At 40.1% G+C, this 27,165-nt stretch overlaps 1 protein-coding gene across 3 annotated transcripts; it reads right to left on the bottom strand.

The window, feature by feature from the left end:
* On the bottom strand, positions 1 to 25,366 carry LOC128692166 (lysozyme). Of its 3 annotated transcripts, XM_053781243.2 has the most exons (5): positions 25,095 to 25,366; positions 9,852 to 10,088; positions 9,304 to 9,377; positions 6,388 to 6,527; positions 3,055 to 3,197 (listed from the first exon to the last, which is right to left on the bottom strand). In XM_053781243.2, coding segments are annotated over exons 1-5 (516 nt in total). In that variant the 5' UTR covers positions 25,159 to 25,366; the 3' UTR covers positions 3,055 to 3,196. The 3 variants fall into 3 exon arrangements, with proteins under 3 accessions (XP_053637220.1, XP_069941301.1, XP_053637218.2); XM_053781245.2 differs by lacking the exon at positions 6,388 to 6,527 and having other exon boundaries at positions 1 to 3,197; XM_070085200.1 differs by lacking the exon at positions 6,388 to 6,527 and having other exon boundaries at positions 1 to 3,197; positions 9,852 to 10,046.
* Positions 25,367 to 27,165: the final 1,799 nt, after the last annotated feature.

Here is a 27,165-nt window from a genome sequence, read left to right as displayed (position 1 = left end):
TTTTAATAAATGATTTATTAAGTATAATATAAGACAGCAATAGGAATATCACCTTTATGAACGCCAATGAAATGATTAACAATATTTATTAATTAACATAAATAAAAGAAAGAAACCACCATAGAAGTTATCTAGTTTATGAATATTAATAACTTCTTCCTTGACTTAATTTTCATATTTACAAAAAATACCAATTTCAGACAGACAGACAGACGGCACATTCTGCTCTTGACTCTTGCCCTGGCAGGTCATAGCAGCTCTCCTTACTTACTCAGTCTCCCTACGATCCCCGTTGGGGAGGGGAACCTTTACCAGCGTTGTCTTCACCTTGACTTGCACGATGAGCTACGCAAATCGTGTCAAGATCAAGCCAACAAGTGGTACCGTTGATGATTCAACGAAGATTGCTCTTGCAACTGTTGTTCAAGGAACACTGAAAGTTAAATTCAACACCATTTTGTCTCTGAAAGAAGCATTCATTGTTGTGTGTCACGATGATGCTGAAGCAGAGAAGCTACTCACTACAGATGCCACCACTACACTTACTGCTCAAGGGTTTACTGTTATGTCATCTCCTGCCCTCAAGGCCAGGAAATCAGTATTCCTTAAAAAACTAGACAAGATTCTGACGTCTCAATCACCTGCAGAACTCAAGACATCCATCGAGACGCAAAATACTTGGGCTACTGTTGACAGCATCACAAAAATCCCGAATGCATCGTCCATGCTCAAGGTCACCTTCACTGACGTTAACATGGCTGCCACTGCTCTGAACGAAGGTCTTGCTGTTTATTACTACTTCATCAGTCCAACTTACATCGAAGCAGAAAGATATCAGTACATCCAACACTGCTGGAACTGTTATTCTTACCATCACACCACCAAAGCATGTCCTGTAAAAGAGAAGAAGTTCTGCACTACATGTGGTAGTGAGGGACACACCTTCAGTTCCTGCACCATTGCTACTCCACCACAACCATCGTGCTTAAACTGTAAAAGTAACGACCACCATACACTGGCAGCAAAATGTCCTACACGTAAGGATATTGTGAAGAAAACACAAGAAGCAGCAAAGAAAAAACCTACTAGCAACACACCAACGTATGCAGCAATTGCAAAGATCCAAGCTAATACTACGAAATTACTTCAAGCTACTACTCAGCCAGCCTCCACCATTATCACTCCTCCAGCTTGTGACGTAACCAAGATCCACTACTGTCTACTATACGCTCACATGCAGAATATGGCTGTACCTGGATCTTTTAACTCTACCATCAACGAGTTATTTGCACTAAATAATATGCCATCATTTATATTCCCAGCATCTCCACCTTCGGAAGAAATACTCAAATTTACCAAGGATCTAATCAACACTTCTGCATCAGCAGCTCCAACACCACCAACACCTAGTGACGTCACTCCAACAAGGCCTCCTATTCGTCGATCGCCTCCTGCTCGTCGATTGGCTCGTCGTGGCGGCGTACCTCCTTCACCTCCACCCACCACTACTCATATGGACCAATCAGAAGCCACGATTCTCCCACAGTCTTCTACACACTCTCTAGCGGAGACACCAACATTGAAAGAACCTTCAATGCGGCAACCACCAACAAAAACCTCTCCAGCTATCTCTCGACGTATTAATATAGAAGACCAACATCAAGATCAATACCTGCACTGGAAAGATATAACTTTTTATACGACTCCTGACCAAGAACCTAACATGGATGTCGACACTTTGTACAAGAAAATAATCGACAGTAGAGTCAAGTTTACAAACCGTAAAGGATCCCACTGCTCCATCACTACTCTCCAGATGACCTTTGACCAGTTACTAGCCAACCCAGCATTTCGACCTAAGATTACAAGACTACAGATCGTTTCCATCCAAAAACTGCACAACATAAGGAATGCCTCCTTCACGAAAGAAACGAAGTAACTCCAGACACACATATAAAAGACACCTGACCAATCAAGAAGCTTGCCTCCCTTGACCACTCCTCCAGCTCCTGCCAGCCGCCAATCAACATCAAGATGCAGCAATTTTTCGTCCAGCAAGTTGCAGTCAGTGCCTGCAGAGCTCCTGTTGTATCTACATCGTCTTTTGTTATCGTTATTGTGGCTTAGCAGTTGGGTCTAGTCCTGACTCTTCTCTCTTCGACTCAAGACATTCCTCTCACCGTCTATTCTTCGCACTGTCCCCACTTGCCCCTCGCCCCTCGTGGGTACTTACCTGTGAGTCCTATCCTATCCTAATACCAATTTTCATATTTACAAAAAGATGCTAATTTATATATTTACCAAAAATACTAATTAGAACAGACACTTATTTCTAATATGATATGAATGGAGTTTCATTTTCCATAAAGGTTTTCCCACGACCGTGAATAAATTACTGAATGAGGCAAGTGATTGGCAAAACTCTATTATAAATAAAACCTTGGAGATCATATATGATGATATTAATTTAAGACAAACCACATGAATCACACTGAACGATGCTGTTCTATGGTGACTCCTGGACGAAATCAATTTTATAAAAATAAACGAGGCTGTCACATCCTGAAGCCAGAAAGTGTACATTGACCGTAGGCCTACGGCTATTGTGTTCATAATTCACTTCACATCCGAGGGCTTTTCTAAATGAGAAAAATTCCTCATAACGCAAGTCTTAGTCATATAATAATCTTTAGGTCATTTAACTAGGCTTTTGATGGAGTTGCCTGTCCACACCATTAAAAATTTAATGTTATGCCATAAAGTGTGGTATGTAATTTTATGTGTGGTGTAATATTTGATTACTTTCCACAGTTCAATGGGCTATATTCTCCTTGAAACCGTGATGTGAACTATATTTTAGCGACACAGGACAACAGCCACTCTAAGTTTCGTTCGTCACAGCTTCATCCAAAACAACATCGTTTGATTCTTAATGGTTACAATCTAATTATTAACGTATATGATCTCCATGTTTAAAGTGATGAACAGATATCAAGAATGAACAATAAACTACAAGGCCCCACCACCTAACCGGCCGCTTGAACCACTTTCCAACAGGTATCAAATCTCTTGTAGAATTCAGAAGAAAGGATTGCGGAGTCTCGACAGCCAAACCCACCCAACATATGCATGTGTGCAAAGTCAACACAGTTAACCTCTCCATCACCATTACAGTCTGCAGTTACTCCTGGCAAGTCCTAAGGAACAAAAAATATTTATTAATGTATGTTTTTATTATTCAGTTTTGTCATCCTTAAAATTTAGAACAATGAAATATGTGTGAATCCATTTTTTTTTATGAAAAAATCCTTATAATTGAATTTAATACCGATTATTAAATACATTATATATTAATGAAATACCGAAGTATGCAGAGTTTCACGTCTTAAAAATTCGTAACTTCAAATTTATACATATAATTAAATTAGATAAATAAACCTACAACCAAGGTTGTTGCAGAACCTTAATGTTAAGTAAACAAATATTTATTATTTCGTCATCATTGGGGACAATAAATTCGAACCTAGAAAACAATTGCAAGTATAGGTAAATTTTTCAATTTTTTTTATTTAAATATTGCTAACTATGTACAATATCCTTAGGTTAGGTCAGATTCGCCAGGAAACAGGACAAGTGTTTCCTGACGCGGGTCTTAGATGATAACCCGCCGTTGGAGCTCTTGGTCATCTGACCGAGACCTTCCACTGGCTTACCGGTCCACCCCATTAAAAATTATGGCCATAGTCCTTAAAATACTAAAATTTTATATTTTTTCCACTTACCTTCAAACAAGAATATAACAGTAATATTTAATTTTTTATGAAATTAACAAATATTTTTATATGCGCATCGCTTTATTAAAGGACTTATAAAATCTGTTTTAATAAAGATGTATGCGTATTTTGAGTTAAAAATCATTTTTTAAGAGATTAAATATTATTGAGTTGAAATACAGCCTAAACGAGCCTCTGGCGGTGGAAAAGCTTCCCAGGGAACCACTGTGGTTCGTCCTGGAATATTCTACAATATTTTAAGTATGCATGACGACTTAAAACTTTTACCATGTATTTGCTTTAAATGTTGCAGTACACTGAAACTAATTACTACCATCATGGTAGTACATACATCACTAACTCATGTGGATATATTCTAAAATGTGTAAAATGTGTAATATTTAAACCTGAAGTCCTAGATTTTCCAGGTTTCACTGTCCTGTGTAGTTATAGGCATACATAATATATAAAATTTAAATAATAATTATCCTATTATACATTTGCAGTTCTGTCTTCAACTAGTATTATTCTTCACTTCATTTATGCATGCAGTCAATATTTTGAGTTTATTTAATGAATTTTGAATCAACCTTTGATGTGCAGTGTTTTATTTATTTTATTTTTTTTTTGCGAGAGTGATTATTCACTCTTGTGTAGCTAATTACCCTTTACCTAATAAATAAACTTTAAGTGTATCATTCGACATGAGGTTGCTGTATCAATTTACGAACCGACAGTGGATAAAACAATATGTGCGTGCGTGTGTGTGTGTGTGTGTGTGTGTGTGTGTGTGTGTGTGTGGTCAGTTAGTAAGAAATTATTTAAAATTAAGTCCTTTCTAAAATTTTCTCTTACACGTTTCAAGACACATTTTTTTTTTTTTTAGGTTAATGTAAAAATTAATAATTTTCTACCAAAAGAACCTTAGAAAACTTACTTAACCTAATTATAGCAAGCACAATTTAATTTAGCCTAATCAAAATAATATATATTTTAGATAAGTTTACAATAATTTAATAATAAACAAACACAATGAAATATTTTTTTTAATTAGATTCAAAATGATTTTCGGGAAATTACTGCATACACAAATTTTCGCTTGGTTTATTCGGCAAGAAGAGCGTTGCTATTCGAGCGAAAATCACTAGTTTTACCTATTCGACAAGACACACACACACATTATATATATATATATCAGTAACAGCACTGCACTAGCCAAGGACCCGAACCCATGCTGCTTTGGCCTGCCTCATGGTGGGTGAAAATACATGACGCCCTAATCCACTGGCCCATACGATCCTTACAAGTAGCGCATCCAGCAGAACTGGATGTTGTACTCCCTACCCAAGGACACACGATGGTGTGGATGACTCTAGGCTAATTTCATTCTAGTCCCTGTTTGGTGTACTAGTTCAAGGAGCAGTATTTTATATTATTGTGACCTCGAACGAGTGGTATTGATCAATAACAACACTACACTAGCCAAGGGCTCGAACCCACAGTAATATAAAATACTCCTCGATGAACTAGTACACCAAACAGGGACTAGAATGAAATTAGCCTAGAGTCATCCACACCAACGAGTGTCTTTGGGTAACGAGTACAACATTCAGTTCCGCTGGATGCCTTACTCTTCAGGATCATATGGTCCAGTGGATTAGGGCGTCATGTGTTTTCGCCCACCATGGAGCAGGCCAAAGCAGCATGGGTTCGAGTCCTTGGCTAGTGCAGTGTTGTTATTGATCAATACCACTCGTTCATGGTCACAAATATATATATATATATATATATATATATATATATATATATATATATATATATATATATATATATATATATGACAAATCAATTATTAAAATTACAGTATCTGATTCAGTCTAATCATTTTGCTTCCTGACTGACACTGAACATCCAGCTCAGTTATAATAAATGCAAAAAAATTAGCAATACTTATTATCCTCAAAATGAAAAATATTCTATGAATTTTTTTTTATGAATTACAACAGATACATGGATTAGTATTTTCATTTGCTGTAATCCAGATTGAAATGAATTTTATATTCATTGACATTTTTTAATTATAGTATATTATATATTAATTTATGTGTGATTATCGGCAGTAATGTCTACAATCGTTACATAAACGAACACATATGCTACTTAACGAGACTTATTTTAGCATTTATTAAAAAATGTATCATTAAATTAAATATGTGTCCATTTTCCGAACCATGTTCATTCATAATGACGTGACACACTTCTGGACGATGTGTCTTCCTTACTTTGAATATACAGTGATTATATTTCTTAAACATTTTAAGCAAAAGAAAAAAATATACTATTTAAAAATTGTATCGTATTATATTCCTGTCTGAAACAATATCGTGAAAAAAAATTCACTTAAAACTTACTAAATCTGCCGGAATATAATTACTGTAATTTCGAATAAAAACTATATAATTAATGCTTTCAAACTAGCAACCTCACACGACGATATCACAGAATTTACATAGTTTAGTAGAAGTATTAATTGTTATGGGTAATAGCAGGAATGAATTTACCAGCGGATGCCGGGGATATTAATGCAAGAAGACAGATAAACAAGTGACCCTACTAAAAGAGGCTGAGGCGAGCAGTACATTCTTCGAATTGAGTTTTGAAGGGACCACTGAGGGGGGCGGTGCATCCTGTCTGGCCGTACTTGTGAATCCTTACAAAGTCTGTGCAGGTCACAACGCCGTCGCCATTACAGTCCTACATCATAACGATGACTTTATAGAACCCACATAACTCATTGCATTGTTTACATAAAAGTATATTGTGAAAGTCGTTCATTAAGACAGATCAGCAGGAGCTATAAAAATGACATGAACTCTGAGTAAGCTTTTTTACATCAGTCTACCACAGAAAATGAAATAAAGAATTGCTTTGTATTGCATGTGTATTTGTGTTTGTAATTATGTTTGATTAAATACATATGATATGGTTGGACAAATGTGTCGTTGACAAGGAAACAAGTGTAGTTAGCCAACAGCTTCATACACTACAAAATTTTTAAAAGACGCATTAGTTGCTAAACAAAATTGGGGGAGGGTGAGGGGGAGCCTTATGGAGGAGAGATATTTTCATGCGTTAGTTTTACACTGTACTTAAACCTACAGTTGACCCTCAGTTGTGAGAATCACCTTATATATGCAGACAAGTTATAAACACAAGAAAAAGGAATACTCAGGAGGTCTATCGGTAACAGGAGACCACAACTAGCAATTAGTGAGGCCTCAAACTTACACTGCTCGTCATTGTCTTTCACAATGGCTTATCAAATATAACAATAATAAAGGTATTCAGTAGGGCCTCGACATTCTCATTCAAAGTACTGAAATTGTGGAAGCTTATACGTAGGAATATCCATATGTTTGTGGCTGTAGTACGGATGTTAAAAGATAAATGGCTGTTAATGTTATGAAGCAAAATTAAAGTGGATGGTAGACCCTGACTGGGAAAAGGAGTTTAAAGAATTATGTCAAAGTTGGTATGAGAGAACCAGAGCTAAAGAAGTAGCAGAAAATTCCATTAATAATGAATGAACACCTGTGAAAGAAAAGAATGCGTAAATGCTTAATTTCAATGGATTAAAAAACAAGCGATATGAAAAAAGGGTAAGCATTTTTTCGCCAGAAAATAAGAATAGTGTAAAAATCTGAGACGAGTTAAATGTTTTAGGCATTATGAGTCACATGAGAGAATAATTATTTTTGAGGACCTTAATGCTAAAGTTGAAGATACAATTTTAAGAAATTAATTAAAAGGTATATGAGGTATAATAAAATGTGAATATTTATATCACGCAAAGTAAATAAAACGATTGTACAACACTAGAACATATTAAAAGATAAGAAATAAGGAACAACTGTAGCAGGCCTACTGACCTTTGATAGGCAAGTCCAGTTCAGACCCACCCATATACCCATTCAACCTATATTTAAGGCTACTCGAAATTTTTGCCTCAAATACACTACCTGGGAGTGTGTTCCATTCATCTAAAACTATTACCAATCAGTACTTTCCAATAGCCTTCTTTAAATCTAAATATCTCCTACTTGAATCCACTGCTGTGAGTCCTGCCTTGATTATATATTTTCAACACTAAATTATAACATCTTTATTTATTCCCGTTTTGCATGTTTACACTTCAATCATACCTCCCTTAACTCAGCATATTGTGGTAGGAAAGGTATCTAATACATGGAATCAACTTCGCCAACCCTCTCTGTATATTTTCGAGCGTGTGTCCATGCTGAAATATGGAGACCGGAATTGAGCGGTATAATCTAATGAGGTCTAAGCAATGATATCAAGTTGAAATATAACCTTAGGACTTCTATTATTTATACATCTTGATATGAAGTCAAGAATTCTTTTAGCTCTACTGCGAGCACTTGTGCCCTGTTGTCGAGGCTTTAATTTTTTTGCTAACCAGAACTCCTAGACCTTTTACACATATACTTTTACTAAGATTCGCATTGTTTATCTTGTCATAGTTATTTCATTTTCCTAGGATTAGAAACTTACATTTGTCTACATTAATCTGTATCTCCCACTTCTACCATCATAACATCAACTTATATTATGTCATCCTGTACCCTTCTGATGTCTACATCAGAAATTATTTCATGGCCTATTTTAGTGTAATCGGAAAATTTATTCAAGTCGCTATTTATTCCGTCATCAACGTCGTTTATGTAGACTGTGAACAACAAACAAGGGTCCCAATACTGACGTCTGTGGCACACCACTCGTAACAGGTCCCAATTCTGATCTCTTCTCATTATTGCAAACTGTCTGTTGCCTATCGGTCAAATATTCTTGCTAGAGAACGTTTCACTCCTGGGAACTTTGTCAAGCACAGGAGCTAAACGTTTCCGAAAATGTTCTAGTGTTTCTCAAGTATCTTATACACTGGATAAACAGCTATGGGATAAACTTTTGGATGCTTTAAAGTTTATTGAAACGATTGATACATCTGATCCTTAGTAGCTAGCAAATGGAAGGTTAAAGAGAAGTGAACAGGAATGTTTAAGCCGAACTTGCCAAATTGGCTTATTCCGGATGGATTGTTTTGCCAAACAGCCGAGAATACATTTCTTTTTATTGTAACTCGAAAATCAGTTTGAATATCACGAAGTTAATATATTTCATTACTCTCAAATAATACTAAGTTTAAGTTCACTTTAGATATAATGGGTAACGTTAAGCTATATAATATTACATAAAATTTAGCAAGGTTAGCCTGTTAAGTTTGTTATAACATATTAAATAACATAATTATATCTGTCAATCCAGAACCCAAATATATCATTCTTATATTAAACCATTCAAATGTTTTTCTCATTAAAAAATCTATTTAGGATTAGATCCTAAATTCTGTTATTAACCCACTGACTTATCATGCCTCACATATTAGTACCAGTCTTCCTTGTTAACATGCCTACTTAATATTATACATTATGAGGTCTTATCCGCTACTTACTCTAGCAAACTTTTTCATGTACTGACGGACAGCTACGGCAGCGCAGTGAAGGTCCAGGACACAGTTCTCAAAAGCTGCAAAATTTGGGCATTCTTTAGTTTATTTTTGCTAATAATATTCAGTATTCTATGTATATTTTTTTCTCACAAACATAACCTGACAATGCTATTAAATATACAAATTTTGCCTGGTCTCAGACCGGGCCGCGGGGGCGTTGACCCCCGAAATCCCCTCCAGTTATCTCCCGGTTGGTCTGATTATAGAATCAGTGATTTCTTGCACATTTTCTGAGAAGGTAAGCTTCAAAAAAGGAACTAATTGTAAGCAAGTAAAAAATGGATAATCGTAATCATTACATTTTGTTTTTTATCTTATCTTGCCTTAAAATAATATTAAATTTTCTGAAAAGCTGTGCATAAAACAGGTTTTAAAAACCTTAATTTGTGTAATTATTCTTGAACTACCATGCAAATTGTGAGGACCTGCGAAACAGATAGAAAATCAGGAAAGTGTAATGAAATATAGACTAAAAGTTATAAGAAACTTACCACCTTGGGCCTCAGGGTTGTCACCTTTCAGAACGGGCTTACCAGCATCAGCCCAATAAGCCCAGGAGATAAGGAAGGCGCCACAGTAATAGCCGCCTCCTGCAGGGGTGTGGCAGGGCGACGAGGCGTTACACTGCGTTGATGCCTCGCACAGGCAACCCAGACAGTTAGGGGTAACTAAATCGTTCTCTTGACCTGTGGAAGCAGAGTCAGAAATGACTATGCTGTTCTCTTGACCTGTAAAAGCAATGTTAATGGTCACTATATTGTTCTCTTGACCTGTGGAAGCAAAATTAGGAGTGACTATAGTATTCTTTTGAATGATGACATAGGAGACTAAGTACGTAACTACGTATAATGTTTTCTTGACCCGCGATAACAGGCACATAAATTAATACACTGTTTTCTTGACCTGTGATACAATAGGCATTAAGGGTTATTACATTACTCTCTAGACCTGCTAAAAGCAGTTAGGTTGATGTTACTGTTTTATTTATTGGCCTGTGGAAACAGTTGAAAGTAACTATACAGTTCTCTCTGAGCTACAAATGCAAAATTCGGGGTGATTTTATTATCTTGATCTGTAGAAGTACAGAGTTAAAGGCATCTATAGGTCTATCGTCTTGTGCAAGAAGTTAGGGGTGACAATACTGTTTCCTTGATAAGTGAAATTAAACAGATAGTAGTGGCTATAATTTTCTTGACCAGTGAAATTGAATAACTTGAGACCACTATACTGTTCTCACGACCTGTGAAAGTAAGCAGTCAAAGGTTAACTGATTTTCAGGAGGATGACCACCTACGACTGTGTCGCTAAGGAATATAATAACTATAAGCTTAAGTGTATACCTTCTCTGCGTATTTGAGTTATAATTCTATAAATCATATGAAAATTTTAAGTTTAATACTTATTTTTGATGGTGTACAGATTACATCCTGCCTTAACTGACTTTTCGATAGGTTTTAAACCTAAAAACCAACCAATATATAAATATGCTTAAAAAGATGCAAGCTTGCTTGCCTGCCTGCCTGCCTGTCTGCCTGCCTGCCTGCCTGCCTGTCTGCCTGCCTGCCTGCCTGCCTGCCTGCCTGCCTGTCTGCTTGCCTGCCTGCCTGCCTGTCTGCCTGCCTGCCTGCCTGCCTGCCTGCCTGCCTGCCTGCCTGCCTGCCTGCCTGCCTGCCTGACTGCCTGCCTGCCTGCCTGCCTGCCTGCCTGCCTGCCTGCCTGCCTGCCTGCCTGCCTGCCTGCCTGTCTGCCTGTCTGCCTGCCTGCCTGCCTGCCTGCTTGCCTGCCTGCCTGCCTGCCTGCCTGCCTGCCTGCCTGCCTGCCTGCCTGCCTGCCTGCCTGCCTGCCTGTCTGCCTGCCTGCCTGCCTGCCTACCTGCCTGCCTGCCTGCCTGGCTGCCTGCCTGCTGTCTGCCTGCCTGCCTGCCTGTCTGCTTGCCTGCCTGCCTGCCTGCCTGCCTGCCTGCCTGCCTGCCTGCCTGCCTGCCTGACTGCCTGCCTGCCTGCCTGCCTGCCTGCCTGCCTGCCTGTCTACCTATGTGTTAGCTGCCTGCCTGCCTGCCTGCCTGTCTGCCTGCCTGCCTGCCTGCCTGCCTGCCTGCCTGCCTGCCTGCTTGTCTGCCTGCCTGCCTGCCTGCCTGCCTGCCTGCCTGCCTGTCTGCCTGTCTGCCTGCCTGCCTGCCTGCCTGCCTGCCTGCCTGCCTGCCTGCCTGCCTGCCTGCCTGCCTGCCTGCCTGCCTGCCTGCCTGCCTGCCTGTCTGCCTGCCTGCCTGTCTGCCTGTCTGCTTCCCTGTCTGCCTGCCTGCCTGCCTGCCTGCGTGCCTGCCTGCCTGCCTGCCTGCCTGCCTGCCTGCCTGCCTGCCTGTCTGCCTGCCTGTCTGCCTGCCTGCCTGTCTGCCTGCCTGTCTGCCTGCCTGCCTGCCTGCCTGCCTGCCTGCCTGCCTGTCTGTCTGCCTGCCTGCCTGCCTGCCTGCCTGTCTGCCTGCCTGCCTGCCTGCCTTCCTTCCTGCCTGCCTGCCTGCCTGCCTGCCTGCCTGCCTGCCTGCCTGTCTGCCTGCCTGCCTGCCTGCCTGCCTGCCTGCCTGCCTGCCTGTCTGCCTGCCTGCCTGCCTGCCTGCCTGCCTGCCTGTCTGCTTGCCTGCCTTCCTGCCTGCCTTCCTGCCTGCCTGCCTGCCTGCCTGCCTGCCTGCCTGCCTGCCTGCCTGCCTGCCTGCCTGCCTGCCTGCCTGCCTGCCTGTCTGCCTGCCTGCCTGTCTGCCTGCCTGTCTGCCTGCCTGCCTGTCTGCCTGCCTGCCTGTCTGCCTGCCTGCCTGCCTGTCTGCCTGCCTGCCTGCCTGCCTGCCTGCCTGCCTGCCTGCCTGCCTGTCTGCCTGCCTACCTGCCTGCCTGCCTGCCTGTCTGCCTGCCTGTCTGCCTGCCTACCTGCCTGCCTGCCTACCTGCCTGCCTGCCTGCCTGCCTGGCTGCCTGCCTACCTGCCTGCCTGCCTGCCTGTCTGCCTGCCTGCCTACCTGCCTGCCTGCCTGCCTGCCTGCCTGCCTGTCTGCCTGTCTGCCTGCCTGTCTGCCTGCCTGCCTACCTGCCTGCCTGCCTGCCTGTCTGCCTGCCTACCTGCCTGCCTGTCTGCCTGTCTGCCTGCCTGTCTGCCTGCCTACCACCCCACAGAGAAGCGGTCAGTAATATTGACACAAGATGATCTCATCATCTAACAAGACATACTGGAGACCTTGATGGAGTTTTGTAAATTCCTTGGGTTAAGACTCATTCCGACGATGTTTCTTGTACAGTATTTCTCGTATCATATTCTCTCTTAGTCAAGAATCAGATTCTTTGGCAAGTATTTCCACTCATAAACATATAAAAATATGTTGGCATGAGGCACATGGTGACATCAGGGCCAACATTCTCCACACAATTGTTAATGAACATAAGAAAGTTTCCAAGAACAGTCAGAGAATGACGCAACGTTGACCCGAACAAATGGTTATCACTGACGAAAATAATGTTTGACTTACATAAAGGGGATCAAACAAAATCAAATGCATTGTAATTTATGCAAGACCCAAGGTGAAATAATTATGGAAAGAGCAAGAAATTGTTGGAAAACATACAGTATTTGTGAACAGAATTTGATGTTCTGAAATCGAGAATGGAGTGTAGTAGTGTGAAGGGGTTGGTGGTAGTATATAGATGAAGAAAGAGCAAATAATTTTATAGTTTACCTGTAGTAGTGGCAAAACTTTAGTTACTCTTTTGTGACAAACATTTGAAAGTTGCGTATTTAATGAAAATTAACGAGATCTATAAAGTACAAGGGAAAAACTTTAAAATACACCGTACGTTAGAAAAATCTGCATACTGACGTTGATGATTCTCGGCGAAGTCATTGGTAAACCAGTAATAAAAGTGAGAAGTGACCAAGCAACGTCCAACCTAAACCTGTTAAAGTGACTTGTTGAGACTTGAAGGTCGTGGATACCTGAACTGTTCTCCCTCACCACACTTAGTATTGCACTGCAAGGTAACACTGTCCTTGCAAAGGTCATTATAAATTATGATTATTATTATTATTATTATTTTGTTATTATTATTATTATTATTATTATTATTATTATTATTATCATAAAAAAGTTCTCAAACCGTTTCGCCTTAAGGGAGGTTCCTTGATGATGGTGAGGGACTCTTGATCTAGGGAATTGGATCTGTGCTCCAGTTCCCTGAATTGAGCCTGAATGCCTTCCACCCCCCTCCCCACACATGCGTTGTATAATCCCTATTTGTTTAGCGCTCCCCATAACAATACTTATCTAAATCCGTATGAGTCATGCAGAGCCCCGAGAATGTGAGGTGATCAGTATTCATCCCAGACAGGGTAGTTGCAACTGATATGAACTAGTAGCTTCCATAACATTCAACATTTATAAAAATATTTAGCGAGCGTTGGTGGAGTAGATATCACATTCAAGTAACAGTTTACCATTTTTGTTTGATTATTTCCACAACAGACAAGACAAATTATCTTGTTTTCAGGGCTACGAATGGATTACCTAGCTAATGCTTCGAAGACAGTGGATGCTGTGCAGTGAATAAATAACTACAGGCCTTGGCCTTGACAGTCCCTTGGTGCAGAAATTAACAGAATAAGAGGGAATGTCTGCTGGAAAAATGTGTTTACCTTCTTCTTTTTCGGGAAAATAATATAAAGTGTAAACTTGCCTAATATTTGTTGATACGGTGATGTATAATGAGAATAAAAGTCAGAATATTCAAGTGGTGAGTTCATAATGGTTCAGGACGGACCGAAATGTTGCCGGAGGTTGGTTAATGGAGTTGAAACCCCAGTGTACGAGGGTCGTTAAGACTGCATGTAACGTCTTCACCTCCAGACAAGACTGCTTGTATCTTTACAAACAAACATTAAAGTAGACTTTCAGCACATATATGCTGAGTCATACACATGTTGGTGTATATGCTGAGTCATACACATGTTGGTGTATATGCTGAGTCATACATATGTTGGTGTATATGCTGAGTCATACACATGGTGTATATGCTGAGTCAAACACATGTTGGTGTATATGCTGAGTCATACATATGTTGGTGTATATGCTGAGTCATACACATGTTGGTGTATATGCTGAGTCATACACATGTTGGTGTATATGCTGAGTCATACATATGTTGGTGTATATGCTGAGTCATACACATGGTGTATATGCTGAGTCATACACATGTTGGTGTATATGCTGAGTCATACATATGTTGGTGTATATGCTGAGTCATACACATGTTGGTGTATATGTCGAGTCATACACATGTTGGTGTATATGTTGAGTCATACACATGTTGGTGTATATGTTGAGTCATACACATGTTGGTGTATATGCTATCATACACATGTTGGTGTATATGCTGAGTCATACACATGGTGTATATGCTGAGTCATACACATGTTGGTGTATATGCTGAGTCATACACATGTTGGTGTATATGTTGAGTCATACACATGTTGGTGTATATGTTGAGTCATACACATGTTGGTGTATATGCTATCATACACATGTTGGTGTATATGCTGAGTCATACACATGGTGTATATGCTGAGTCATACACATATTGGTGTATATGCTGAGTCATACACATGGTGTATATGCTGAGTCATACACATGTTGGTGTATATGCTGAGTCATACACATGGTGTATATGCTGAGTCATACACATGTTGGTGTATATGCTGAGTCATACACATGTTGGTGTATATGCTGAGTCATACACATGTCGGTGTATATGTCGAGTCATACACATGTTGGTGTATATATTAAGTCATACACATGTTGGTGTATATGTTGAGTCATACACATGTTGGTGTATATGTTGATCGTAAACATGTCTGTGTATATGCTGAGTCATACACATGTTGGTGTATATGTTGAGTCATACACATGTCGGTGTATATGCTGAGTCATACACATGTTGGTGTATATGCTGAGTCATACACATGTCGGTGTATATGTTGAGTCATACACATGTTGGTGTATATGTTGAGTCATACACATGTTGGTGTATATGCTGAGTCATACACATGTTGGTGTATATGTTGAGTCATACACATGTTGGTGTATGTGCTGAGTCATACACATGTCGGTGTACATGTTGAGTCATACACATGTTGGTGTATATGCTGAGTCATACACATGTCGGTGTACATGTTGAGTCATACACATGTTGGTGTATATGTTGAGTCATACACATGTTGGTGTATATGTTGAGTCATACACATGTCGGTGTATATGCTGAGTCATACACATGTTGGTGTATATGTTGAGTCATACACATGTCGGTGTATATGTTGAGTCATACACATGTCGGTGTATATGCTGAGTCATACACATGTTGGTGTATATGTTGAGTCATACACATGTCGGTGTATATGTTGAGTCATACACATGTCGGTGTATATGTTGAGTCATACACATGTTGGTGTATATGCTGAGTCATACATATGTTGGTGTATATGCTGAGTCATACACATGGTGTATATGCTGAGTCATACACATGTTGGTGTATATGCTGAGTCATACATATGTTGGTGTATATGCTGAGTCATACACATGTTGGTGTATATGTCGAGTCATACACATGTTGGTGTATATGTTGAGTCATACACATGTTGGTGTATATGTTGAGTCATACACATGTTGGTGTATATGCTATCATACACATGTTGGTGTATATGCTGAGTCATACACATGGTGTATATGTTGAGTCATACACATGTTGGTGTATATGCTGAGTCATACACATGTTGGTGTATATGTTGAGTCATACACATGTTGGTGTATATGTTGAGTCATACACATGTTGGTGTATATGCTATCATACACATGTTGGTGTATATGCTGAGTCATACACATGGTGTATATGCTGAGTCATACACATATTGGTGTATATGCTGAGTCATACACATGGTGTATATGCTGAGTCATACACATGTTGGTGTATATGCTGAGTCATACACATGGTGTATATGCTGAGTCATACACATGTTGGTGTATATGCTGAGTCATACACATGTTGGTGTATATGCTGAGTCATACACATGTCGGTGTATATGTCGAGTCATACACATGTTGGTGTATATATTAAGTCATACACATGTTGGTGTATATGTTGAGTCATACACATGTTGGTGTATATGTTGATCGTAAACATGTCTGTGTATATGCTGAGTCATACACATGTTGGTGTATATGTTGAGTCATACACATGTCGGTGTATATGCTGAGTCATACACATGTTGGTGTATATGCTGAGTCATACACATGTCGGTGTATATGTTGAGTCATACACATGTTGGTGTATATGTTGAGTCATACACATGTTGGTGTATATGCTGAGTCATACACATGTTGGTGTATATGTTGAGTCATACACATGTTGGTGTATGTGCTGAGTCATACACATGTCGGTGTACATGTTGAGTCATACACATGTTGGTGTATATGCTGAGTCATACACATGTCGGTGTACATGTTGAGTCATACACATGTTGGTGTATATGTTGAGTCATACACATGTTGGTGTATATGTTGAGTCATACACATGTCGGTGTATATGCTGAGTCATACACATGTTGGTGTATATGTTGAGTCATACACATGTTGGTGTATATGCTGAGTCATACACATGTTGGTGTATATGTTGAGTCATACACATATTGGTGTATATGTTGAGTCATACACATGTCGGTGTATATGTTGAGTCATACACATGTTGGTGTATATGCTGAGTCATACACATGTTGGTGTATATGTTGAGTCATACACATGTCGGTGTATATGCTGAGACATACACATGTTGGTGTATATGCTGAGTCATACACATGTCGGTGTATATGTTGAGTCATACACATGTTGGTGTATATGTTGAGTCATACACATGTTGGTGTATATGCTGAGTCATACACATGTTGGTGTATATGTTGAGTCAACACATGTTGGTGTATATGCTGAGTCATACACATGTCGGTGTATATGCTGAGTCATACACATGTTGGTGTATATGTTGAGTCATACACATGTTGGTGTATATGTTGAGTCATACACATGTCGGTGTATATGCTGAGTCATACACATGTTGGTGTATATGTTGAGTCATACACATGTTGGTGTATATGTTGAGTCATACACATGTTGGTGTATATGCTGAGTCATACACATGTTGGTGTATATGCTGAGTCATACACATGTTGGTGTATATGTTGAGTCATACACATGTTGGTGTATATGTTGAGTCATACACATGTTGGTGTATATGTTGAGTCATACACATGTTGGTATATATGCTGAGTCATACACATGTTGGTGTATATGTTGAGTCATACACATGTTGGTGTATATGTTGAGTCATACACATGTTGGTGTATATGTTGAGTCATACACATGTTGGTGTATATGCTGAGTCAACACATGTTGGTGTATATGTTGAGTCATACACATGTTGGTGTATATGTTGAGTCATACACATGTTGGTATATATGTTAAGTCTTCAAATTCTGAGTTAGTTGTATAATGTGATTATGTTTTTATTTATTATTTATTATTTTAGTCTGTGTTTTGGGTTTGTCTAATTTTTAATTATATTTTAATGGATATGTCGTGAAAAGGGAGAAAAAGGTATTATAAATGAAATTCTAATTAATAAATATAACTTTCACTCTGGTGAGCCTAGTGTCGTCTTGATTAATGTATGTAAAGCACTAAACCCGTATGGATTATAAACTGCATATCATTACTGACATATTTCAGAGGATCTATTTGCCTTTTTGACAGTAATTGATTTATTACACAAACTCTGATAATCCTTTGTTTAACACTCGTCACAGCCATTATATCTGTACCTCTTATCTTCTCCACCCTTGCTGCTGTATAATCCTGTGTGACCCTAGTGGGTTTAGCGCTTGGTTTTGATTATATTTCAGAGGAACGGTAAGCCCGTGTGGGTCATTCAACGCAAAATGGTCAAATATCGATTCTCTGTCTGTTAATCTCCAGACAGACGCATTACCCTTTCAGCTAACCAGGATAGATAAGAAGAATATCATGTATAAACTGCATAGCGTAGTGTAGACTCGATCCTTCGTTCCGTGATAGCAAGACAGGAACCTGAGCCTCGCAGCCTCACAGCATGTTACAGTATGAAGATAACTTGCCAACTTAACAGTAAATATTTAGCGCCACCATTTCGTTACAAGTTTCCAAGAAGCGCTAGTGAGGCGCATGGTGGTGGAGGCTGCCTCTAACACTGCCTCTAACACTGCCTCTAACACTGCCTCTAACACTGCCTCTAACACTGCCTCTAACACTGCCTCTAACACTGCCTCTAACACTGCCTCTAACACTGCCTCTAACACTGCCTCTAACACTGCCTCTCGTCGAGGTTTTAATAAATGTATTATTGACTAGTATTAACATACAAGTTGTGGAAAAAACTTTTACTCCAACAACATTCCTCTGTGTAGAACTTTATCGTCATTTCTTGATAAATTTCTACACAGAGCGAAACGTTATCACAATAAAAAAATATTCTGCAGGCTGTGTTATTGTCTTCATATCCGCCTGTCGTAGTACAAGATTTTATTTTACACAATTTAATGTAAAGACTAAGAGATATTATTCTACTTCAGCCCGTCCAAAATTCCAACACAGTCCATGGTATCCTACCACCTCCAACCCACAATAACCTACTACATCCAGCTACCTAATTTCTGTTAGGCGAACAGGGAGCAACAAGTAAGAAAAGACTTGCACGTACGTCTCGCCTTGCCCGGTAATCGAACCCGTGTTCTCTCTTCTGTGAACCAAACCATCGGTCGCTGAGATACAGTGCTACAAATAAGGGCTTCTCTCCAGCCATACCCAAGGTTACACCCTCATCAACACTTGCAGTCAACCCAAACGCTAATTATACGTATCACGCGACCACCGAATTGTTGTCGTCATCCGGTCTTCCAATAATGGTTATCACAGTAATCGTTAAATAAACAATAATTTAGTCTGTGACTGGGGATATATATAATACAATAATATATATCTATGTGGCGGAGATACACACATACACACACACACAATATATATATATATATATATATATATATATATATATATATATATATATATATATATATATATATATATATATATATATATATATATATATATATATATATATATATATATATATATATATATATATATATATATATATATATATATATATATATATATATATATATATATATATATATATATATATATATATATAATACTTGTCTATATGCGGGACAAGAATAATAATAGTTTATTTGTTTCATTTCCACCAGCCTGTGGGCCCAGGAGATAAGAATCGACCCCTGTAAACACAACTAGGTGAGTACAAACAGAAGGGAAAACAGTAGAGGAGCTTGCAGAAGCAGAGAGCAAGTGGGGTGAGCACAGATCACACGTTCAAAAGTCTTATTACGTTATGTAACAACACTTAAATGTGTTGGTCCTGGTCGAGAAGTGATCCAGCCAGCTGTGGCAAGATGATCTTATGTAACCACAGACCTGGTTCATAGGGAAGAATGTATTTAAACAGGAAGAATTTATAGAGACAGTGAGAGGGGGAGACTGTATACAAAAGCTTAGCTGGTTATGTTAGGTATATCGACTACATTAAGGTCACCGAGGCTGTGGTGCAGTCCGTTCGGATATTGCATCATTAAATCTTGTATGTAAAATAGGGATTTAATAATCTATTCACTGTACACACTGACAGATGTGACATTATTTATAAAATACACGTACATATATATATATATATATATATATATATATATATATATATATATATATATATATATATATATATATATATATATATATGTGTGTGTGTGTGTGTGTGTGTGTGTGTGTGTGTGTGTGTGTGTGTGTGTGTGTGTGTGTGTGTGTGTGTGTGATACTAAAAATCCTCGCCAAGACATCAACAAATCGCAGACATACTGTATGTTTCCACAAAACTGTTCAATATATGCTGATCGTAAATGGCGAAGGATTAAACCTAAATTCATTAAACCTGAGGATTAGTCAAATATATTCAAGGCAATTTCTCCGTAATCCTTAGACAACTTTCACTGAGAGCAAAAACTCAACCCCGTGAGATGAGAGTCGCTCTTGGCTCACTTCACAGTATATCATGATTTCAGTTTAACTTATGTTGTATCTTTGTTATGTGGTTTTGTTAAATGATTTGTTTTTGACGTGATCGTGTGAATTACAGCGTGTGGTTAGTTCTCCCTCAATGACTTCTCCGCAACCTCAGTAAATTAAGCTTAAGTGTTAGTTTGAGTTCTGTCAGTGTTTGTTTATACCTTGAGTGATGTTGCAAGAAAACTGATAACATATCTATAATAGGCGCACCTTAATGATCATGGTGGCTGTCTGTCTCTTTCTCTGTATAGGTAAATGCAATTGGATTCCTTCCTCTACGTCGTTGAAGTCTCCTTGTTACGTGTCGGCGGATATGTGTATATTCTATATAATACCTAACAATACATAGTGTGTATTCTTTGCGTATTGCCTTCTGTGTATTAAAAGAATTCTTCACAATTCCTGAAATTATAAGTGTGCAGAGTCCAGCCACTTGCTTCATTATTATTATTATTATTATTATTATTATTATTATTATTATTATTATTATTATTATTATTATTATTATTATAATATTTCGTATCAAGTGCAAAACCTGTGAGAGTCATTCATCGTAAAAGTGATGGAGGCTCGAGCCTCCGTCCGGTAGATGCGAATCACTCTAACCAATTTGGTGTTTCTGCCTTAACAATACATTACAGTGGGTAAACAAGGAAAGTAACTGGCTTGCGTCAGGGGAATTCTGGTTATAATAGCAACTAAAGTCATTCATTTGAGTCCTCGGGCTCTAGCTCTTGGATTCACTCTAGCTCTTGGGTTCACTCTAGCTCCTGGTCTGGCTCTAGCTCCCATTCTCTGTCCTCTGTCTTTCCCTCTCCTTCCACCCGTGTGGGAGCCCAGGACCACCTGCCGACACTCGCAACGGAACAGGTTTTTGCAGTCGTTATATTACAGGTTGTAAAATGGTCTTGCTCTTACAAATTTTCAACCAGCTATGCTATTTCCTTAAACAGTTTTTACAGATAACGTCATCTACATTTGACCTGTCTCTCGCTCTTGTATATGACCCTCGTGTGCTTTTTTTAGTTGTTTCTGATGATCCGTTAATCACTGCGTGGAAGAGCACACACCCGCTCCCAAACACGTACGTATTTTCCCTCCCAAACACACGCACCCACACACATACACATGTGCAAGTACACGGACGCATACACATGAACAAGCACACACACACATACACACATACACACATAATAACCATACAGGTTCAGACACAAAACGATGAAAGTTCAAGAGAGTTCGTTTAATTGGAAAAAAGAGGGTGAACCCAGGATTGAGTCTTCACCGGCCGGAGTCTTCATTGTGATGATAAACAAAAGAGCATCGAAAAGTAAAAATATTCCCGCCGCTGGGTCACCTTCATTATGTCGGAAGATCAGCTGATATATGTATGTGTGTGTGTTGAGGGGGGGGTCATGTAATAAACTACTAGACTATCTTCAAGAGGTGAACTCTAGCTCTTGGACTCGCCGCTAGTCTGGTTTGACTTAAGTGATTTAGAACACCGTCTAGTGTGTCAGTGACCCCAGAAGCCATAAGCAGGCAGCAAGGTAGACCCTTGTGCTGTGGGTGTCTCCGCTTCATCACTGGATGGCCTGGCACTCCAGTTTCCATTTGTGTTCTTCCCTTGTCCTAGATTTTAAACTTGATGTGCCTTTCTCCTCACCTTTCTATCTAGTTCTCTGTATATTCGCAGCTGAGAGTGGAAAGTTTGCTTCTGAGATTATAGTTACGGTGCTGTTGTTGTTATGAAGTCACAATATGTAGAACAAGATTTTATTATAACATTTCGCTCAGAGCTTTATCAAGTGATAACCATAACTGTCAAGATTACAACTGTACATCCTTCACCACTGCATGCGCTGAATGACGCACACGCGTTTACCGCTTTACATAAATGTAATAACAGCAGTCGTCTCAACTCAGGCACCAGTTTGAATGCATATCTTTCGACTTTCTCTAGTTACGATTTATATTTTGCTCGGTTAGTAGCAATCCTGCGTAACGTAATCAAAGACTGATCTCAAAGATGTGCTGAAGAAATTACTGGAAGGATTAGTTTAGTATTCTGCAAAATATCATTATGTCTGCTTGGCACACGCCATTGCGTTATTCTCTTTCTGTGCACCCAAGTAGACACGCTTAGTTATTTCTGCAACTATGAGTTATTCCCCTTCATTTCAATAGATGGTACTGACTCTCACAAAAAATAATTACTTTGCACTTTCTTGGGTTGAACTCTACTAGCCACTTGTTTGATCAGTCCTGTAGGTTGCCCAAGTACTTCTGTAGCATCCTGCTGTCCTTTTCAGTTTGTATCACGATCTTTTATATTTGAGAATGTACCAGCGTCGGCAGGTGAATATAATGTAAGAATAGTTGATGTTTAATACTAATCCTTGGGGGACACCGGTCATCCTGAAACTGTTCCTGGCAGTGCCTCTCTATCTTTCCCTCAGTCATCTCTTTCTCTACCATACTTGTCGGTAACATTTACCAGGCAAATCAAGTGAAAGTACACCTGGAAACGCAAACAGGTAGCAGGTCAAACATGAGACAAAAGTTAAATAACTGAAGTATATGTGACGACACAGAGGACGGTGAAGGCTGATGAAGATGCTGGCGACGCAAATAATAGATTCGAGAATGAATGATTGTCTTGTGAGGCGTGATAAAATCATTAAGTGGTCACGACAGATCTTGTCTTTAAGACTCCGTGTTCACAGCCTCATGATCTCAGGAAAAGCAAAATTTTCAATAAGTTTTCCAAACATTTTTCACTCTAGTTATTATTATTATTATTATTATTATTATTATTATTATTATTATTATTATTATTATTATTATTATATTCACGGAGAAGCGTTAAATTCTTGGATCAAGAGCCCTACACTAGCATTACGCCCCTCTCCTTCAAGGTAACTTCCTTCACAGTATATTCATGTGAATCTTCACGACGAGACTTCCGTCTAGTCTCCCTCAACGGGTCAGCCAGCCATAACTGGCTGGGAATTCCCGCCCGAGTTCGTCACCTTCCGTTTCCACAACATTAACCCTTTACACTCTTCTGTAACACTGATTGTCAATAAAATAAATAATAAATGCTTATTCTTCTGGCACCCTGTTGCAGGAGACATAAATGCTGTTGAAAAACACGCGGAAAGACTTGCCCAGAATGTTGCATTAACAAGGTTACGTCCCTTACGTGGCTAGGTGGAGCAATGGGCGGGAAGATGTAGGAAAAAGCAGGGAACTCGTAGGAGCGGGCAAAGACAGGCGGGGGTGTGGCAGAGGGTGGGGAAATTGCAGGAAAGGGTGCGTAAATGGCGGGGCCAGATGGGGAATTGAAAGGAGGGATCAGGGTATGTACCACTTCCTGCAGTTTAAACTCCTGTTCCTACCTCTCATCTTTCTAGGTGAAAAGTAGGCGAGAAGCGCTGTGAAAGACAAGGGTGGAATGTGTGAATACTAAAAATGCAAGACAGAGTAAGTATGGTAGGGAGGTCCGAGTGGGAGGTGAAGGCATGTCTAAGCTAGAGTGCAGCTCACTTGAAACAGATGAAAACAATGAATCTGTATAATGGAGAGTGAGTGTAGAATGAGCAGAAGAAAGTTTCATTATAAGTCTAGAGAGGTAAAAATCAAGTCTCAACTGAATAGGAAACTAGACAGAAATCATCCGCCGTTAATAGCACAGAACAATAATACATCCTTGGAATGAGACCAGACAGAAATTATATACCGTGACATTTCTGTTTATAACTAGAAGCAGTGTTAGGCAAGTTAGTCTCAGTATATAGCAAAGGTGTGTTTACATCAATATGATAATTTGTGCTTTTAAGAGCAGCATAAATTCTAAAGAGGAGTGTAAAATAAATATTCTAATCTTAGAGCATGATTATTTCAGAGCAGGAAGTAGCCTCTTTCATATCTGCTCATTTGCACTAAAGTCGTAAAAGTGCAGTTAAATGTTGCTCCAACACATGTAATGACTGACTCCATGAACGAGGCTTTTGGTGATTATTTTAAAGTCATTGAGGTTAAGGTGGGGTTAAGGTGTCATGGCCCTTCTGTGGTTAGTTACTTCAGTGGCCCTCCTGTGGCAAATTCTTTCATGGCCCTTCTATCTTTGGTGATTAGTTTTTCTGCAGTTATACAAATTGACAGCTTGTGTGTAGAAACGATGAAGCATAGGTCGTCTTAGTATATGTTTTATAATAGTATATGCATTATGTGACCTACTTATCCTTAGACAAATGCTCACTAGAATGCATCACACACACACACACACACACACACACACACACACACACACACACACACACAGCACACACACCACACACACAGCACACACAGCACACACACACACACACACACACACACACACTCGCACACACACACACACACACAGCACACACAGCACACACACAGCACACACAGCACACACAGCACACGCACAAGCACACACAATAACTCATCCTTTAACTTACCATAAACCATGACGACAACGATGGCAGCCGTCAAGGCATAAAGCACCGTCTTCACTAGCGACATATTACCGTCTGTGACCTCTACTCGTCTCCAACCGCCTCTTAAGATCTCTCTCCACCTAAAACCTCTCAACAGCCGACCAAGTGTTGTGTAAACTGCCTGATGGAGTGACTATGAGATGGGTGAGACACGATGCAGTTGGCCTGGGAAAAGTAGAGAGAAAGCGATCTTATGTCTCGGCACGTCGACTGCCACGGCTGGACTGGAAGGAATCTGCTGGAGTCACTCATCTACCTACCCCTGCGTCCTTGCCTTACTCATAAATTTTCGCTGGGTTTCGGGTGTTTTCATTTCATTTTGATGCTTCAAGATTTACTTGCTAACATATCCGTGGTCATTTTACGTATGAAATATCGAAAAAAATCATTAAACGAATGTACAGCAGAAATTGGATGGTGACAGCAATTTGCTTTCGATAACGGGGTGAGCTATGTATGCCTGAGGTCATTGAGTTTCTGCCCATTGGCACTAAACTTTGTTCTCCACATCCGCAAATTCTTGGGACTATTAACGTGAAGCAAGCAAGCGTGTGTGTGAATATAATGTAGTATGTAGGGATGGGAGAGGCACCAGGAGTACCTCCAGAGTAGTATGTAGGGATGGGAGAGGCACCAGGAGTATCTTCAGAGTAGTATGTAGGGATGGGACAGGCACCAGGAGTACCTTCAGAGTAGTATGTAGGGATGGGACAGGCACCAGGAGTACCTTCAGAGTAGTATGTAGGGATGGGAGAGGCACCAGGAGTACCTCCAGAGTAGTATGTAGGGATGGGAGAGGCACCAGGAGTACCTCCAGAGTAGTATGTAGGGATGGGACAGGCACCAGGAGTATCTTCAGAGTAGTATGTAGGGATGGGACAGGCACCAGGAGTACCTTCAGAGTAGTATGTAGGGATGGGAGAGGCACCAGGAGTACCTCCAGAGTAGTATGTAGGGATGGGACCTCCAGAGTAGTATGTAGGGAGGCACCAGGAGTATCTTCAGAGTAGTATGCAGGGATGGGACAGGCACCAGTAGTACCTTCAGAGTAGTATGTAGGGATGAGAGAAGCACCAGTAGTACCTTCAGAGTAGTATGTAGGGATGGGACAGGCACCAGGAGTACCTTCAGAGTAGTATGTAGGGATGGGACAGGCACCAGGAGTACCTTCAGAGTAGTATGTAGGGATGGGACAGGCACCAGTAGTACCTTCAGAGTAGTATGTAGGGATGAGAGAAGCACCAGTAGTACCTTCAGAGTAGTATGTAGGGATGGGACAGGCACTAGTATTACCTTCAGAGTAGTATGTAGGGATGGGACAGGCACTAGTATTACCTTCAGAGTAGTATGCAGGGATGGGACAGGCACCAGTAGTACCTTCAGAGTAGTATGTAGGGATGGGACAGGCACCAGTAGTACCTTCAGAGTAGTATGTAGGGATCGGACAGGCACCAGGAGTACCTCGAGATTAGTATGTAGGGATGGGACAGACACCATGAGTACCTTCAAAGTAGTATGTAGGGATGGGACAGGCACCAGGAGTACCTCCAGATTAGTATGTAGGGATGGGACAGGCACCAGTAGTACCTTCAGAGTAGTATGTAGGGATGGGACAGGCACCATGAGTACCTTCAAAGTAGTATGTAGGGATGGGACAGGCACCATGAGTACCTTCAAAGTAGTATGTAGGGATGGGACAGGCACCAGGAGTACCTCCAGATTAGTATGTAGGGATGGGACAGGCACCAGTAGTACCTTCAGAGTAGTATGTAGGGATGGGACAGACACCATGAGTACCTTCAAAGTAGTATGTAGGGATGGGACAGACACCAGTAGTACCTTCAGAGTAGTATGTAGGGATGGGACAGGCACCATGAGTACCTTCAAAGTAGTATGTAGGGATGGGACAGACACCAGTAGTACCTTCAGAGTAGTATGTAGGGATGGGACAGACACCATGAGTACCTTCAAAGTAGTATGTAGGGATGGGACAGGCACCAGGAGTACCTCCAGATTAGTATGTAGGGATGGG

This window comes from Cherax quadricarinatus, chromosome 15, assembly GCF_038502225.1.
Source record: "Cherax quadricarinatus isolate ZL_2023a chromosome 15, ASM3850222v1, whole genome shotgun sequence".
In the NCBI taxonomy this organism is placed as follows: domain Eukaryota; kingdom Metazoa; phylum Arthropoda; class Malacostraca; order Decapoda; family Parastacidae; genus Cherax; species Cherax quadricarinatus.
Note: the sequence above shows the minus strand (reverse complement) of the source record. Positions and strands in the feature narration are given on the sequence as shown.